Source organism: Ursus arctos, unplaced genomic scaffold (assembly GCF_023065955.2).
Source record: "Ursus arctos isolate Adak ecotype North America unplaced genomic scaffold, UrsArc2.0 scaffold_1, whole genome shotgun sequence".
Taxonomy (NCBI): Eukaryota; Metazoa; Chordata; class Mammalia; order Carnivora; family Ursidae; genus Ursus; species Ursus arctos.
In genome coordinates, this window is record NW_026622763.1 from 41146325 (window position 1) to 41164484 (window position 18160).

At 37.5% G+C, this 18160-nt stretch overlaps 1 protein-coding gene across 6 annotated transcripts in view; it reads right to left on the reverse strand.

Moving 5' to 3' along the window:
* The window catches only part of PLA2R1 (phospholipase A2 receptor 1), a 122140-nt gene that overhangs the window by 81452 nt on the left and 22528 nt on the right, over positions 1-18160 (reverse strand). For 5 of the 6 annotated variants that reach the window (XM_044381541.3, XM_026492706.4, XM_026492705.4 and 2 more), the window contains exons 4-8: positions 8928-9101; positions 4344-4457; positions 3676-3819; positions 1496-1690; positions 60-217 (exon numbers count right to left, since the gene is read on the reverse strand). In XM_044381541.3, the coding sequence (XP_044237476.2) occupies positions 60-217; positions 1496-1690; positions 3676-3819; positions 4344-4457; positions 8928-9101 (785 nt within the window). The remainder of the gene's footprint in view (positions 1-59; positions 218-1495; positions 1691-3675; positions 3820-4343; positions 4458-8927; positions 9102-18160) is intronic. The other variant, XM_044381540.3, reaches the window with a different exon arrangement.

The window sequence follows — 18160 nt, forward strand, 5'->3', positions numbered from 1 at the left end:
GCACATGGTCCTCAATACAAGTCCAGCAAAGCAAGCATTAAACAAACAAATCAACTTACAGATTGCTCTGCTGAGACACATTGCTGGCTTCTATTTGGAAAAATTTGGGGCTCAAGTGTGTGCCAATTAGTAAAGGTGACTGAGGAGCCATTAGACCATTCAAAGGAAACTGGAATTTTATTGCTGCTCAAACCAATCCATGTTTCTGATGCATTTTCTGTAAGAGATAAATGTAAATTACAGGAATCCTATTATATGCAAAGGAGATAATGCACCGGGCCTGTTACAAATGATTTCTTCTTTATTCCTTCATGCAATAAAACCTGTTTAAGTCTTGGTATAAAATATCTACTTAGATCGTTTTCCCCTATACTACCCCATCTGCTCGACACAGACCTTGGAAGTGGGACAGAGTGTGATCTAAAGCCAATACAAGGACAAAGCTTAAAAGCAAGTCAGATTGCTGGGACTCTAATTAGTTCCTGCTACTATATGAAAAGTAGATTTGAACAGTATGGTTTTGCCTCTGCCTAGACAAAGGAAAAATAGGAAGGTCAACTGGATTAGGAAAAGGGCACTTAAAAAAAAAAAAAACTCCTTTACAATATATTTTTTCTTGCCTTTTTTCCCCCCATGGGAAAAAAAAAGGAGCAGAGACCCTTAGAAGCATTAAAATGGGAGCAATGGGGTTGCTAGAGAAGTAAATAAAGTTTGACAGCCCAGGTAAGGTGAAAAGACCCTAGGAGGCTGAGAGAAATGTTCAAGTGCCCCTATTGAGACAGAGGCAGCCACCGGATTCTTTTAATCTCAAATGCAGGAGGTGAGAAAAAGTGGCAGAGAAGGATTTTTGTTTTCACTCTAAACTAAAACCTAACTTTCAAAAGGTCACCAGAGTAGACTCTGGAGATTTTTTTTTTTTCATTAAAAAAATTTTTACTCTAACTCAGTGATTTCAATGTTTTTTCAGCAGAATTCTATGTCAAATATATGACATAGGGGGAGACCTGTTCAGATGGACAAAAGGTGGGTGGAGGCCTAGGAGCTCAGAATTCCTGAACTTGGCACACAGCTTGAAAACCACCAAACCAAATAAATTTTCACTGGCTAAAGTTATTAAAAGCCAATTATTTATCTCAGAAATTCCATTATTGCTTAGACTACATGACCACAGCAACTACTGCTATGTAGTGGCCATAGGGCTAAATTGCAGGTTTAAGTTCTTTTATTAAAAGTTTCTGGAAATGACCTTTGCCCCTTAAAAAAACAAAACCCAACATCTAATATATCCGGCATATGTGAGGTGTTACAAAATTTCTGAGCATATATTTTATAAAAATCCAATGAATTTGCACTCCTGACTATTATTTAGAAACTTGAGATATATGTTCCATAAATGATCACTTTTAAATAGCTTAACTTCTTTTCAACTCCACTAACAAAGATAGTGACTACATTATATTTCATACCTCTTAAATCAGAGACATTTGGCACTTACCATCTCTAACGAGGGTTACAAAAAACTCCACATCTGCTAACGATGCAATGTTTATCAATGTGCTGTTATCAGACTGGCAAGAATGCAAAGCTTCCTTCCAGGTCTTTTTTCCTTTCTGAAGTCTATAGCAGTTACGACTGTGGGGAGTCCAACCAGGCTCACAATGGGTAGCATAATATTTCCAAGCACCTTTTTCTTTTTAAACCAACAAAAAGCAATGTCATTTTCCACCATTTAAAAAATGTTACTTATTAGCCTTAATATAAATTGTCATCAACATATGATTAAAAATTTGAAAAACAGAGATGTATGAAACAACATATAAACCATCTAGATCATCAGAGTTGAGAAGGATTCAACATATGATCTAGATCTAGGATCTAATCGATCTCAGTGCCTCACTTTACAGATGAGCTAAGGCACAAAAAGGAAAGGAGACTTGGTAAAGGTCATACAACTGAAGTGAAGAGTTAGGGCTAGATGTAAAATTCAGCAGTTAGAGTTCTGCATTTAAAAAAATCCTTTAACATTGGAAAAGGAGTATTATGAAAAACATTTTAATGGCATCCCCAAGATTTTATGTATGGTATGTGGGTGGGGGTAGATATTTATCCTCAGCTGAAAAAAAGCTTGAAATTCTGGTTACTTCCTCCAGAGCAGAGGTGACAAATAGCTTTCACCTTTAGGTCAGTCTGAGAGTCTGTGTTCTCCCCCTGGGTTCACATGAACTCTGGGTTAGACTTATAGGAAAATAGCTCCATGATGCTTTATCACTGGAAGGGAAGGTGGTGGTGTGCATGCCAAATTTTGGCTCTCCCTTTCCGGGAGCTTGTCCCCAACCTGATAATTAGCATTTTTACTTTACTTTATTAACCACAACCCAGTGCCTCCCTTAAGCACTAATTTAGTTAGACACAACTCCAGGGCTATTTGGGAAATGAGACATTGTTTTAAAATTGCTCTGGGATGCTGACAGCAATTAGAATCATAGTCCAAGAATGTTCAAACATTTAGGTATCATCTACTCCAGTAGTTTCAAACTAAATAATATAGTCATGGAAACCCTTTTAAAAATGGAACCTTTAAACTTCACTCTAAGGGTAAGATAAAAAGTAAAAGACGAACTTCTTTGATTAAAGCAAGTGGGGAGCCAAGCAAAGAATCCAGGGATCCTGAAAACACAGTTTGAAGACATTGGACTAGGTCATCAAAAGAATTTGTTAAACCTGAAGCAACAGCAAATAATCCAAACTAACAGCTCAATTACTCTCATCTGTGGTCTTTGGACCTCAATTTAGATCCAGAGAGTAAATAAAACAGAAGAAAAGAAGGATGGCAGGAAGGCATTAGAAAGAAACAAGGAAGAAGTAAGAAATGGAGGGGAGAAGAGGGAAGAGATGGAAAGAAACGGTGATAGCAATTTCAGCACGTTCTCGACATAATGAAAGAAAATCTCTACATAAAAAAAGGGTACAATGCTTCTTCTTCTCCCTACACTCCCTTATTCTACCATACCCTTAGGCTTAGCCACTTAAAAGAAAATGAAAGTTAAACTCTGATTGTAAGGAATAATATTTAAAAATAATAATTCAGCTTATCATTTTAAATCTGGAGTTGTTTCTAAGTATCCTGGTAATGATTCTTTTAAATATGGTTATATTTTTATTTCTACTTTCTGAGTTAAGACTTTAATTCCCACAGAAACTAAGAAAGAGTCAATAGACCTTAAAAACAAATAATTGGGCCTCAGGTATTAGATTGTAATTAGGTGGTATTTAAGTCTTTGTTGCATATAAAAGTTTGTATGTCATTGCAAGGAGGAGGATAATAAGAGACACAGAGTGTGATAGGAGATCAATGAAGTAAAGAATTTTATAAAACTATATTCTAATTTATATTTAATTTCTAAGGTAACCATAAGTAAAACTCAAAACTAGAATAGAAAAGGAAGCATATCTTGTTTATCTAATGCAGAACAACTAAGAAGGCAATTTTTTTTTTTAAAGAAGCAGACAATGTTTTCAATGCCTAGGTTATTTTGCTTTGATTTTTAGTAAAAACCTAAGTGCATTGTTGAATTCATGGTACCTTTGGTCTGAATTATTAGCAAAAATATAAAGGAATTTGAATATATTGAGAGGAAAAGTAAGCAACTCACAAAACAACTTAAAAACACTTACCAATCACTTCTTGACCAGTGTGGTTTAGATATTTTTTACATATGTAAGGCAGGGTGGATTCACAATCCTGACTCCTCCAGGCATTTGGCATAAATGAATTAAATGTTCCACAGTGATATTCAACAAATGGCTCAAAATTTATTTCTGAAAATACAGTGTGTGTGTTTAATATTAGAGGCAAAAACAGTTTAATATATATTGATGTCATTTTATTTATTCAAATATGATATATTTGATATATATATATGTAGTTTTTCGTATCAAGGAGATAGTAGCCCTTTTCTTTGGCATGTATGGCAAACCCTGTGAGATGTTACACCTATGATTTTGCAGTTGAAGTCCATACATGACAATAAAAAGATTTCCCAAAGATAGCGATAGCTGAGTTTATTGTTTTAAAGAAATATTTTGCAATTTGTTGCTATTTTTAAAACAGCTGACCCGAGTCTTGGCTCTAAACCAATCCTCCTGCAACCATGGCTAAATAGCTTACGTCCTTGACCTCCATTTTCTTGTCTGGAAAAGCTTGCCTTATGGGAATTCAGGCAAGCTTAAAAATGTTTATAAACCACTTTTGAAATAACATGACTTATATATACATGTAAAATTGCTGTGGAAGGGTGCGGGGTAATACCACCCGTCGAAGGCACACGAAACACTGCAGGTACCTGGGTTCCAGTTCAGATAGTTGAGCGGTGTTCTATCAGACCACTGCCAGCCAGCGTTTTCATCCAGCTGATTTAGACCTATCCACATTTCCACTGCTTCACTGCCCAAGTGCTCTGCAATGAAGAGAAATACAGAGTTTCAACACACGCAAACAACCTCCCTCCTCCCCACAATGTGACACTCCTTTCTTGTGTTAAGTTTCCTGAAGGATGCACTCATAAGTGAACGCCAGTCAATGACAAAGGGTTTTAAGAGGTACTAAACCCCACTCTGATGCTTCAGAGTAACAAAGTCAGCCTCTACCATCTTGAGAAACAGCAGTCTCCTAAAGGCTCACTAACAGCAATTCTTTGGCTGTGAAGTGCTTAATCGAAGCATCCGGAAGTGCTGCCTCTCAATGATCATCAGTCCTCCCAAGACTGCACGGTTGCAAATTTGAGAGCATCTGATTTGTGTGAGCTCATGCACTTAAGGGTTTTAGATGGGGGAGGAGGACGTGTCCAGGAAGGCCACTCCAGAAAGTGCCCCTCTGTCTTCCTTCTCTTGCTATGTGTGCCCGGTGGCAACCTTAGCTTGAAGGCTCAGGACTCCAGTTTGCTGATGCCACCATAGGCTCCAAGCAAGGGTGGAACAGAAGAAGTGATGCTAAATCTGTATAATGGGTATATGTGTGTGCACATAAAATTTTCTGCACTTTTCAATATTTTTGAAGTATTTCACAGCTTAAAAACTGAGCAATGAAAAGAAGCTTTCTTTAGGGATCTGGCAAGGAAGAGAAAAGTATTGTTGGAGTATTGTTGGTGAATGGAGGCAAGTCCTCAAATTAAAGAAGGTATGCTAAAGCAAGCAGGGAGGGGGCTGCCCAGTGTGAGAGCCAGTAGGAGTTGTCTGACCAAAAGAAGAAGCATAATCCAAGGGACCAGAGTATCCAAAGAGATTGATCAATAGCAGGCTGGAGCCGTGCTATGTTGCATCTTCAGCCTGGGGTGGGAGAAGGCTTTCTGGCAGGTTGCCTCCATGGCCCCTGCTCCAAACCAATGGGCCACAGCTCCTCACATTTTAATTAAACCCCATTTTTGTTATAGACGCTATGCATAAACATGTGTATTGGAATGCTTGTACTGAAAAACATTGGTCATCAAAATTTTTCTTTGGTTTTTCTTTTGTTGATTTTAAAAGAATGATTCTAGAATAAAAGAAAATAAAAGAAATAAACATAAAAAAATAAAAGTAAGCTCAAAATTTAGAAGGCCAACCAGGGAGAAGTATGTAATGGAAATAAAGGGATGGATAATTTTCCGATTGGATAAAAAATATTATACAGTTGTTTAAATGATGCTTTTTAGGTATTTAAAATAGAGATTTTATTAACATTGAGGGTAAAATGCAATCTACTAAATTAGAATGTTAATAATGTTTCTGGATTCGGGGATTATGGCTCCCCGAAGAGAGAATGGATTCACCAAAACTGATCATATATAATTGCAAAAAGAAAGCCACAATAATTTCAAAAGAATCTACACAGTGTATATTATGGTCTACAATTATACTTCAACTATTTTGCTTTAAAAAGTAAAAGCACTGGCTTTAAAATCCCCCCAAAATTATTATGGAATAAATTTTAAAAAACAGGATCAGAAACGTAGTGAAAGTGACTAGTTTTGTGACACTTTCAAATGTTGCCATTTAATCTTTTAATCTATAAAAGGGAGCATTTTTCTCTTTCTCTTATGGTTCATCTGCTTCAGAACCCAATATATTTTGAGACAGATGCAGGGGCCCTGCTCGAGACTGAGACTTATAGATAGTATGACTGTCCCAGTTTGCCAGGAAAACTTACAGTTTATGCTGGTAGTTTCAGAATAATTACTAATTGCAGCCTCTTTTACTCTCAAGAGTCTCAGTTTGGATGCTTGGTTGTATGATCACCCAGATTATAAAGATCAGTGTATTCACATAACAAGCCCGCAGCATCCTCTGTGATTGAGCATTTCAGTACAATAGGGGAAAACTGGAAGAACCTATCCCACTTAGGAAAGAGAGAAAGGGGGCTTTATAATTTTGAGACCCCAGAAATCCCTAAACAGAAACAGCATACCATTCATAGGTCCCACCCTTCCAAGCTCCTGTGCCATTTACACGGAGTCTCTTTCTGATGTCGATTCGATTAGTCCTTTCAGTCACACTATCTCATTAAATCAAATAATGGGTATCATGATGACAGGAGGTGGCAGGGAAGATGGATTGACAAGATAGAGAAATTTTCACATTTCATATCAGGGCAAGTGCCAAGTGATATTTTCAAATAACCTAATTAAAATACTTAAATAGTAATTATTCTTATATTAGAGTTATTTTAAATACCCTTTGTGAAGTTGTTTTAACAATACACACAAAAAATCACTGGGTAATTTATAATCTGTGTTTAAGTTTACAAAAACAGCTATTTAGCTTTACAACTAAATTGGCTCACAACTCTGTAATAATAAACTCAAACCTAAATTCTTTTGGATATTTCTTGGCATTTGTGACAGCATAGATAATTCCCTATATCATAGTTAATTAATGTTCACCAGTGATTAGCAAGAAACTAGACTATTCTCATCATTAAAAAATACCTTGGTCAGAACAGGGTTCCATCTTTATGAATAGACTTCTGTTTCCGTAAACAGTCTCCAAAGTCTAATTATAGAATTGTGGTATTTAAATCAAATCTCTGACATATCTTATTTCTTTCATAGTTATTCAAGTTTGATGAGTAAGTCCAAACCTTCTTATGAGAAATCCTGACAGTCAAGATAGATAACAATTATAATTCATAGATGGTATGCAAAATTTTCTGTAAAAACTATTACAGGCTAATAATGATATTGGAAATTGGTGTTTTCCTGCAGTATGACTCACTCAAATCAGTTTTGATAATAATTTCCTACTTCTGCATGTCTGTGGGGAAAGGGGCAAACCTGCACCGTTCAAGCATTTTTTATATTCCTTCTGGAAGATATTGATGACTTTCAAAAGCTTTAAAGTGTGCTTCCTCTTCCACCCAGTGAATCTACTTCCACAAACTTACAGAGAAATAATTGGGGATCTATGCCCAAAAGTAAGTGCAGGGATGGTTTATGACAGCAACAAGTAAATAAAAACAAAATAAATAGTTTAGTCTATCTATCACTATCTAATAGTAGGAGGTTAGATACATATATTATTCCTAACCTATAATGCTATGTAACCATTAAAAATTATGATGCAGATCTATATTTATAGACACAGATAGGTGTACATTATATACTGGTACACGAAATAAGCATATTATCAAACTGTGTGCATAGTTGTTAAATGGTTAACGCACAATGAATGTTTGTTATGTGTGCCGGGCACTTTCCTAAGGCTTCACCTGCATCATAACATGTAATCCACACTGCCAACAAGTAGCACTGTTATTATTTCCATTTGATAGGGTGGGAATTTGAGGCACAGACAGGTTAGGTCACTCTGCTGGGAAGTGGTAGAGGAAGGAGTCCAACCCAAGAAGATGGTTCTGTGGTCCCTGCTCCTGGCCATTCATGGGTTTATTCAAAACTATTGTTCATACATACTATATACATATACATGACTTTATATGTTTTTTTCAGAAAAACATGGTTATCTCTGCATTGTGGAATTTTTTTTCTGTATACTTGAAATTTAAAAATTATTCTGATATAAATATGTACTACATGTGCAATAAGATTAGAAAAAAGCATCAAACTTTTAATAAGAGTGACTAATTTTGTGATACTTCCAAATGTTTCTAAAAATTTTTAAAAATGTGTGTGTACGGGGGCGCCTGGGTGGCTCAGTTGCTAAGCCCCTGCCTTCCGCTCAGGGTGTGATCCTGGAGCCTGCTTCTTCCTCTCCCACTCCCCCTGCTTGTGTTCCCTCTCTCGATGGCTGTCTCTTTCTCTGTCAAATAAATAAATAAAATCTTAAAAAAACAAAGGTGTGTGTACACATCTACAAACACACTTAATCTATAAAGGAGAAGTAAGAGGAGAGTTTAGGTGATGGGTAAAACCCAAGACCCAGCCCATTAGCACAACTCTTCTGACATAATATTGTCTTATCCTGTTAGTTAACATGTGTGTGCTTTTGCTTTTCCAACCAAATTTTAAGTTCTTAATCATCCATGAGAAGTCCTATGTATCTGTGCATATTGACGGACAGGTGAGATTTTGTTTAATTAATAAATGACTTAATTTTTCATTAATGGAAGCTGAATAGCTAAGATCTCTAGCAGAGCAGGAATTTATATTTAAGTTTGGAAGTCTCCCAGATTCACTTGCTAGAGCTGCAAATTATCCTGGGTTTCTGGCTGGGGCCCCAACTTCTCTTCTCCAAGGGAGGGAAAATAAAGAACATATGCCTGGGTGCCAAATGGAATGGCCCAGGGAACAGGTCACAATTCTGGGTGCGAGTTGGCACCATAGTAATAAAAGAAAACATTTTCTAAGGGACTTTTTTTCAGAATATATTTTTGCATACCTGCACATAACTGTCATTTTAATTGCCTTAATATCAGTGTGCATCATCCACCCACTTACTCTTTATGAAATTTTCTTCATTCTCATCTGCAATACTTAGTAAAGCTCCTCCTTGCATCTGGCATGAAGAATGTGCCTCACTCCAGGAAAGAGAGGAAAGCAGGTTGAATTGGTAACAAATGTGTGAATTGAGATCCTTCTCCCAGACAGCATCACAACCCACCTCTGTGGACGCTGAAAACAAAAAAGTCCATTAAAACATTAACTATAATCTTACTTTATATATACAACAATGCATTTCTATGATGAATTTGAATGGAATGATTCCAACTTCAACCTCTAAAACTTCAGTGCCTTATTGATTCTTGATTAGGTCTTTATGATGAAATATGCATTGCTGCCCCACTGGCACTTTATGGTTCAACTCTTTCAAGATTTAAAGGAAATTCAAGAAATTATCAATAAAGAAGGTCTGATCCTTTCTGGGAAAATAAGAGAAGGCATTTTTAAAAGAAGGAAACAGAAAGGAAGTACTTGTGAAAATAGCATCAGAGTTCTCTAAAAAGCAGTCATTTAGAACTTTATACTGAAAGCTGTGTGAATTTAAATGTTTGAGACACATGCAAATGTTGTTTTAAAAAGCCTTTTCTCTCCAAATACCAAAATGCTAAGTGGAATAAAAGGGATACAGTTGAAATGAGTTTATAATGAATACAAGCTTTTAAATAAACATTGAGAACAGGAACACCGATACTCAGTTTAAGATAAAGTTCTTTCAACCAAAAGGAAGAGAAGCAAAATGTATGTGTAAAACATTGCATAGTATGCTTAAAAGTAAATTTAATGAAGTATGAAATCTGGGTCTGAAATTTGAACTTTATTGAAATCACAGAAAGTAAAGACCTAGTTTGCGTGATTTTGCTGAAATTTTAAATCAAACCCCAGGGTGAACTAAGCAGCCACAGTAATTACTGGAAATCAAACTCAGCCAAAGAATTTCCAAATGTAGAAAATGTGAAACATGTTACATCATGAGTGTAACTGACGGACAGGCAATTTCCTAACATCTTGAATGGCATTTCCCAAAGTGTGATCCACAGAGTAATACAACTTCACGAGCTCTCCAAGAGGAGCTGGGACATAGTGCATAAGTAACCTCCTCTGGTAAATTCAAAATGTACAATAGCATAGTAAAGGCTCTGAGAAGGTCTGTGGTAAAGAAACAGCTCAATTTTAATTTGGTTATACTTCAAACTTATTTGGCAATGAAATCGTTCTTGTTTGTTTCTTTTCCCCATAATACTTAGATGGTTCCCTTGGGAATGTAGAAAGTTTGTATTCGTGTCTGATCACAATGTGCTTTCCCCAGAACTGAGTTAGTTAACCAGAAGTTATTAAACCACATTTAAATCTAAAGCTATCTATATAGTTTTCTGACTGATACCTGCATTTATAGAAGGATCCAAGATTGAAGGAGGGCAGAAGACAAAGCTATCACCAACTAAAATTGAAGGAAAGGAAAAGAAAGGGGGAAGGAATATTTCAGTAATCATCTTGCCCTGGTGTCTGAAATTTCCCCATTGATAATGAATGAGTCCTTAGAGATTGTCTTCAGTTAAAATGCTAGGCCATCCCTGAGACGGACAACACAGTAAGTGTTAACAGATTATCAGCTCAGCCTTGTTCATCTGGTGAGACAGCTGAGGCCATAAGAGACGGGCAGGCGAGTGTTTACAATTTCAGTGTCCTTAAAAATCATTTAGAAAAAAAAATCATTTAGCAACCTTGTAAAGAAAATGCAGATTCCTTGTTTTTAGTCCAAGAGATTCTGAGTTAGTAGGTCTGGGGTAGGATTCAGGAACCTGCATTTTAAACATATTCTTGATTCTAATGCAGGTGGTTTACAAAGCAAACCCCAGGAAACACTGGCTTGGAAGAAAAAATTAAAACACTTCCCAAGGAGTGTAGGTCTCAGTAGCTCTTTACTACTAGAAGATAGATGTCAGAAAGGGAGAGATGCAGCTAGAAAATGTCAGAAGGAAAAACTGGGGAAGGATGTCAGGAAGAGATATCTGAGAATAGGGTGACTGCCTCTCATCTCCTGCCATAAGGAAAGGGTCAATAACAAATCCTAATTATAAGCCTTCAGTCCACAGCCATATCATGATAAGAAAAGGTCTGGAGGACACTTCAATTGATCTCATTCCCATTTTTGCAAAGAGTTGGTCCTGCCCTTTCTCTTTTTCTTTTCTTTTTCTTTTCCTTTTTCTTTTTCTCTTTTTCTTTCTTTCTTTCTTTCTTTCTTTCTTTCTTTCTTTCTTTCTTTCTTTCTCTTTCTCTCTTTCTCTCCCTTTCTTTCTTTCTTTCTTTCTTTCTTTCTTTCTTTCTTTCTTTCTTTCTTTCTTTCTAGATTTTATTTATTTATTTGAGAGAGAGAGTGTGAGCATGAGTGAGGGAAAAGGGCAGGGAGGGAGAGTGGCAGAGGGAGAGGGAGAAGCAGTCTTCCTGCTGAGCAGGGAGCAGACATGGGGTTCAATCCCAGGACCCTAGTATCACGACCTGAGCCAAAGGCAGACGCTTAGCAGACTGAGCCACCCAGGTGCCCTGGTCCTGCCCTTTCAATAGGACATAGATTGAGCTGTGTAAACACAGCTTTTTGCAGTAACCTGCCTGAATTCTGTACATTAAACAGTTGAGATGAGAGGCTTGCAGGTGATCCTGTCTCTGCTGCAAATTACACAGCCCAGTTTTGTTAGGATTATCTGTGCCAATTCTTCTTTTTTTTTAAAAAAATATTATTTATTTATTTATTTATTTATTTATTTATTTGAGATAGAGAGGGAGGGAGTGCATGAGTTGGGGGGAGGGGCAGAGGGAGAAGCAGACTCTCCACTGAGCAGGGAGCCCAACACAGGGCTCGATGCCACGACCCTGAGACTTTGACCTGCGCTGAAGGCAGACGATTAACCGACTGAGCCCCCCACGCACCCCTGTGCCAATCCTTAAGGTTAATCAAAAGGAAACTTGCAGTCAAATGTTTGCAACAGGTGCCTGCCTATATTCTTCTAACAAGTAAGTTCGTTTGTCATTAAAATTTGGTTTTAAGTAAAAGCAAATTTACTTAAATGCAGTCAGACACAAGTCTCCTCTCTTCTTCTCTAGATGGGCTGCATACCACTCTGTGGATCTTATTTGAAGGCTGTATGGTAACAAATGGGATGAAAGCACCACCCTGGCCTGGGCACTGTGATGTACTGTCCTGATTTCCCTTCACTAGCGAAGGCCTTATTTCCCCAGCTGCCGGCAGACACCTCTCAGTGCTAAGTCTTCTTCAAGGATCGCCTTGGCTGAGAAGTCTAATTGCTTAATATCACTCTCCCTTCCCAAAGGTAGCCTACAAACCACGATTGGTCAGTGCAGGTTCTTTTTAATGTGGATATCCATTTCCCTTACCATTTGCTGAAAGGCTATTCTTTCCCCATTAAATTGTCTTGGCATCTTTGTCCAAAGTCAATTAACCATAAATGAGGACTCACAATTTTATTCAATTTTTTAAAGCTTATTTATTTATTTTTTTAGTAATCTCTATTCCCAACCTGGGGCTCAAACTCACAACCCTGAGATCAAGAGTTGTACACTCTTCCAACTGAGCCAGACAGGCACCCCTATTCAAATTTGACAGGACCACATTATCTTGATTACTGTAGTTTTGCATAAGTTTTGAAATTGGGAAGTGTAAGTCCTCCGACTTTGTTCTTTTTCATGATTATTTTGGCTCTCTTGGGTCCTTTGAATTTCCGTATGAATTTTAGGATAAGCATGTCACTTTTTGCAAAGGAGCCAACTAGAATTTTGGTAGAGATTGTGGTAGTAGTGCCCTCTTAGCCATATTAAGTCTTTTGGTCCCCGAACATGGAATGTGTTTCCATTTATTTAGGTCTTCTTTAACTTCCTTCAACTATATTTTGTAGTTTTAAGGGTGTAAGTTTTTCACTTCTTTTGTTAAATGTTTTCAAAGTATTTTATTTTTTTGGATGCTACTATAAATGGAAATGTTTTCGCAATTTAATTTCTGGATTGTTCATTGCAACTGTACTGAAATATAATTGATTTTTGTATATTGGTCTTGTATGCTGTGTGTTTATTAGTTGTAATAGATTTTTTAGTGGATTCCTTAGAATTTTATGTATACAAGATCATGTCATCTGCAAATAGAGATAGCTTTACTCCCTCTTTCCAATCTGGATACCTTTTATCTCATTTTCTTGCTTACTTTCCCTGATTAGAATCTCCAGTATAATGTTGAATAGAGGTGGTGAGAGTGGACATTCTCATCTTATTCCTGATTATAGGGAGGAAGCATCCAGTTGTTTACTATTAATTATGTTGGCTGTGGGTTTTTCATAGACATTCTTATCAGGTTGAGGAAATTCCCTTCTGTTCCTGGTTTTTGAGTGGTTTTTTTTTTTTAATTACACAAAGGGATGTTAAATTTCATCAAATATTTTTTCTGCATTTATTGAGATAATCATGTGGGTTTTGTCTTTTATCCTTTTGATATCAGTATTATATTAATTAATTTTCAGATTTTAAACCATTTTTGCATTCCTGAGATAAGTTCCAGTGGATCATGGTGTACAATTCTTTTTATATGTTGTTGCATTCTGTTTGCCAGTATTTTGTTGAGGATTTTTGCACCTATATTCATGAGAGATACTGGTCTGTAGTTTTCTTTACTTGTGATGTCTTCGTTTGGTTTCAGTTTCAGGTAATATTGGCCCCACAGAATGAACTGGGAAGTGTTCCCTCCTCTTCTATTTTTTCATTTACTCTTTAACCCATTTAATCTGGCAACTAGAGTATACTTGTTAAGGCCATTAGTGATCTCCATGTTGCCAAGTCCAGCAAACACTTAAGTTTCAGATCTTGTCAAATCAAGCCCTTCAGCAGCATTTGGCAAGTTGAGCTCCCTGTCTTGGCTGATGGATTCTCTTTTCTTGCCTTTACATGCCTGGCTACCCTTCTACCACTTTGGCTGCCTGTTCTCAGTCTCCTTTGCTGGTTCATTCTTCTCTGTTCAAACTAAATGTTGAGGTCTTAAGACTTGGCCTTTAGTCCCCTTTCTTTCTATTCTACACATACTCTAAACTATCTAACCCATTCCTATAAATCCCTTTACTACAACTCTCAAATATATAGAGACCTCTATGTCTAACTGCCTAGTCCACATCTCACATGATTGACTGATATATAACATGTCCCAGTCTGAATGCTTGATTGTTTCTTCCAAATCTGTATCTCCACTAACTTCGCTATGCATATCAGAAAACTGGGGTCTTAATTAACACATCATTTTCTCCCTTATCCTTCAAGTCTGTTCTTACCAGTGAGAAGTCCAACTCCTGGTTAAATCTATACATAATTTTTCAGGCCTGACTACAAGCAATTACAAAGGCTTTACCTGGTAGACCTCATGGGGGAAGGCTCCCCTCCCATATCAGACTTGGTTCACAACCAGCGCACTGAAGTCTCTGGAGAGCTTCAGTCAAAGACTCAGGCCCCCCTGGCCCATCAGGCTCTTCATATTCCTAGGTCTGGCTTCTTCATTTCTAAGCCTCTTTTTCTGAGGGCTTGGGATGACATCCTCTTCAGGTACCTCTACTGAAGTTGGGGGGTAGAAGAGGGGGAACCTTGAAGACACTTTTACCCACTCTGACTCAGTGCCCAGTCCTTTTCCACTCCTAGCTTCCCCCCCCCACCTAACCTTTGACCCCAGAGTCCACAAAACTGAGGAGGCTTTCGTTCAGGGCTCCCTCAATAGTCTGTGCTGATCCTTCTGACCTTTGACCAGTGTGCCATTCCATAAAGAAAAATGGAGCAAGAGGAGTTGGTGCTTCCTCCCATTTTACATTCTTGCTTATATCTCACAGTAAGTGATAAAAGGCTTAACTCTTTCATTTTTGGCTTGTTGCTTTAATCAGCTACTCAGACATCTGACAGCTCAGCTCATTCTCTCCAGCTCAGCTGTTTTCCTGAGAACCACATCTTATTCAGTCTATCTCCAGATTACTTCTTCAATACACCCATTCTCCAACCCACTTTCTGCTACCTAACCCAAGTCACCATCATCCCTGATTCAACTACTGCTGGGGCCTTAAAACTGGTCTCTAGGATTTTCGTCTTGCTCTCCTCCAGCCATTTGCCATAAAGAATTCAGAGTGATCCTTAAAAAAATTTTAAATCATTATCCTATCACTGCTTAAGATCTCTTTATAGCTTCCATTTATAGTTAGAATTAGGTAAATCTTTACCTCTAGGACACCTTGAATTATCATGCCTCTGCATGAGTTGGCCTCTGCAAACCTTTCAAGAATATCTTGCTCCTCTCTCCCTTACTGTGCTCTTGTCACATTGTCTTTCCTAGATAGTGGTAACCTCTTTCCCTCCTCAAAGCCTTCAGACATTTGGCTAGTGGGGGTGAAGATAGGGAAGCAGTCACCCTTGGATAGGTGAAAGTATCTTATCATGGATGTTGTTTAAAACTATCAGTGCATGTGCATGGTGAGTCAAAAGCCGATTGACCTATACTTGGTTTTATTATTATTTTTTTAGTTCTATTCAAACAATATATTTCCTTTATTGCCTGTACACCTAGTGCCGACCATTCCCATAGACCATGCACCTCTAGGTGGATATCTCATCCTCTCACTTTGCATCTTGATAACAGTTATTCATCTCCTGAACTAGAGATTTAAATACAACATACTCAGAAAAACCTTCCTTGACTCACAAATTTAAATTAGATTTCTTACTGATAACACCATTTTTTTAAGTGGCACTTATCAAAAATTATATATTAATTTGGGTATTTTACTTGAATGTGAACTTCATTAAGACAGGTACTTTGACTTTCATCTTTCAAGTTCATGGTTATAAACCCAACACAAACTTGGCACATAGTAGGTGTTCAATACAGATTTGTGGGAATGAATGAATGAATGGTTTGTGGAAATGGAGATCAGGCATGCATTGTCACAGAAGTCAAGGAGAGACAGTGGACAGAGGAATGAGAGCAAGGTGAAGAAGTATAGACAATTCTCTTGAGAAGTCTGTCTATGGTGGGGGGATAAAAGGCATGGGTATTTTCAGGAGGCAGAAGTGGGCATGAAGGTGTTATATTATTTTTAAGATGTTATTTTAAGACTTGAGCAGGTTTCTTTTACACTGTTGGTGGGAATGCAAACTGGTACAGCCATTCTGGAAAACAGTACAGCGATTGCTCAGAAAGTTAAAAATAGAATTACCCTATGATCCAGCAATTGCACTACTAGGTATTTATCCAAAGGATAGAAAAATACTGGTTCAAAGGGGCACACACACCCAATGTTTATAGCAGCATTATTAACAGTAGCTAAATTATGGAAAGAGCCCAAATGTCCATTGGCTGATGAATGGATAAAGAGGATGTGGTATACATACACAATGGAATATTACTCAGCCATCAAAAGGAATAAAACCTTGCCATTTGCAGCAATGTGGATGTATCTAGAGTGTGTCATGCTAAGTGAAGTAAGTCAATCAAAGACAAATACCATATGATTTCACTCATATGTGGAATTTAAGAAATAAAACAGATGAACATATGCGAAGAGGAAAAAAAAGAGAGGGAAGCAAACCATAAGAGACTCTTAACTACAGAAAACAAACTGAGGGTTGATGGAGGGTGGTGGGTGGGGGATGGGCTAAATAGGTGGTGGGTATTAAGGAGGGTACTTGTTGTGATGAGCGCTAGGTGTTATATGTAAGTGATGAATCACTAAATTATAAATCTGAAAACAATTTTACCATATGTGTTAACTAGAATTTAAATTAAAAATTAAAATAAAAAAAAAGACTTAAGCAAGTTTAACTGCTGATGGAGAAGGGTCCAGTAGAGTGGTGGACATTGAAATCACCTAGAAAACTTGTTAAAACAGATTGCAGGGCTGCACTTCTAGAATTTCTGATATAGTTGTTTGGGAATGTTGCTGATAATTTTCATTTCTAGCAAACTTGAAAGGAATGCTGTTGCTGCTGGAACGGGGATCACACTTTGAGAAACACTGAGATGTAGGTCGGAGAAGGTTGAATGGGATGCTTTGGAGTCCAAGCGGAGAGATTTGCTGTAGGTAGAAGGAAGAACACTCTTGTATAGGGTGGAGGAAAAAGGATGGGTGCAGACCCAGGTAGGTTTAAAGGTTAGGAACTAGAAATTGTCAAAACTTCCCCCTGATGGATCCTGTTTTCATTATGAATAAGAATTGAGGTCATCTGATGAGAATCAAGAAGGAGAATGGGGGGTTGGGTAAGAAGTTATAGGAGAATAAGGAGGTTGGTATGGTCGTTGTGGGGAGCAAGGGAGCAGCATGACAAAAAGAGAAATAGTAGCATTGCAACCAGTGTTGGAGGCTTAGGTGCGATTCAGTCATACACTTATATTGATACCAATCTGCTCCATTACACCATTGAAGTTACTGATAAAATAATTGTATCAGCTGAATAAGGTTCAAGGGCAATCAGACCATTCCAGAGGTTGATATCTTAAAAATATCTCAAACTAACTAAACATAAGTGTCTGGCTGTATAAGACACACAATTAGGAGGGACTTAGCCTGTAAATAAATCCAGAGATATTCCTACATATCTCCTTGTTTCTGAAAATCTATAGTGACGGGTGCTTTATTGTATCCCTTACTGCCAGTGTGTTTATATATGTAGTAGTACTAAATTTAAATTCTGCTCACTTATAATCAACTATTTTTTTTAAAAAAGGAAGCATCATTTTACAGTGATATACTGAAAACTTCCATTAAGAAAGATGAGATATAGAAGCACAAATCTTTACTTTATTCCACTCACTCCTTTCTGTCCTGTCCACTTGTTGCTCCCATGGAAAAAGCTATCAGTTTGCTCAGATTTTAGCCTCTGACACATCATTTTGAGTTATGTTGGCCACCAGGAACCAAAGTAACAAGAAAGGAAGAAAACTAGAACTGTAATTTAGCACTATATAAATAGTGCTTGTTGTGGTAAAGATCAGGAGAGCTGGAATCTAGCAGGCTGTCAAGCAGAAGAAGCTTCTGAGCTAGAGGAAGACTGGGGGTGAAAAGCCCCAGGCACTACTATACCCAAGCTTCCACCTGGGAAACCATAATTGAATGAAAGAGACAGAGGATGGTAACAGGGCTCTTCACAGAACCTCGGGGAGAATACTGTCATTAAAAAAATGTCCCTAGTATTAAGGTCATGTGAAA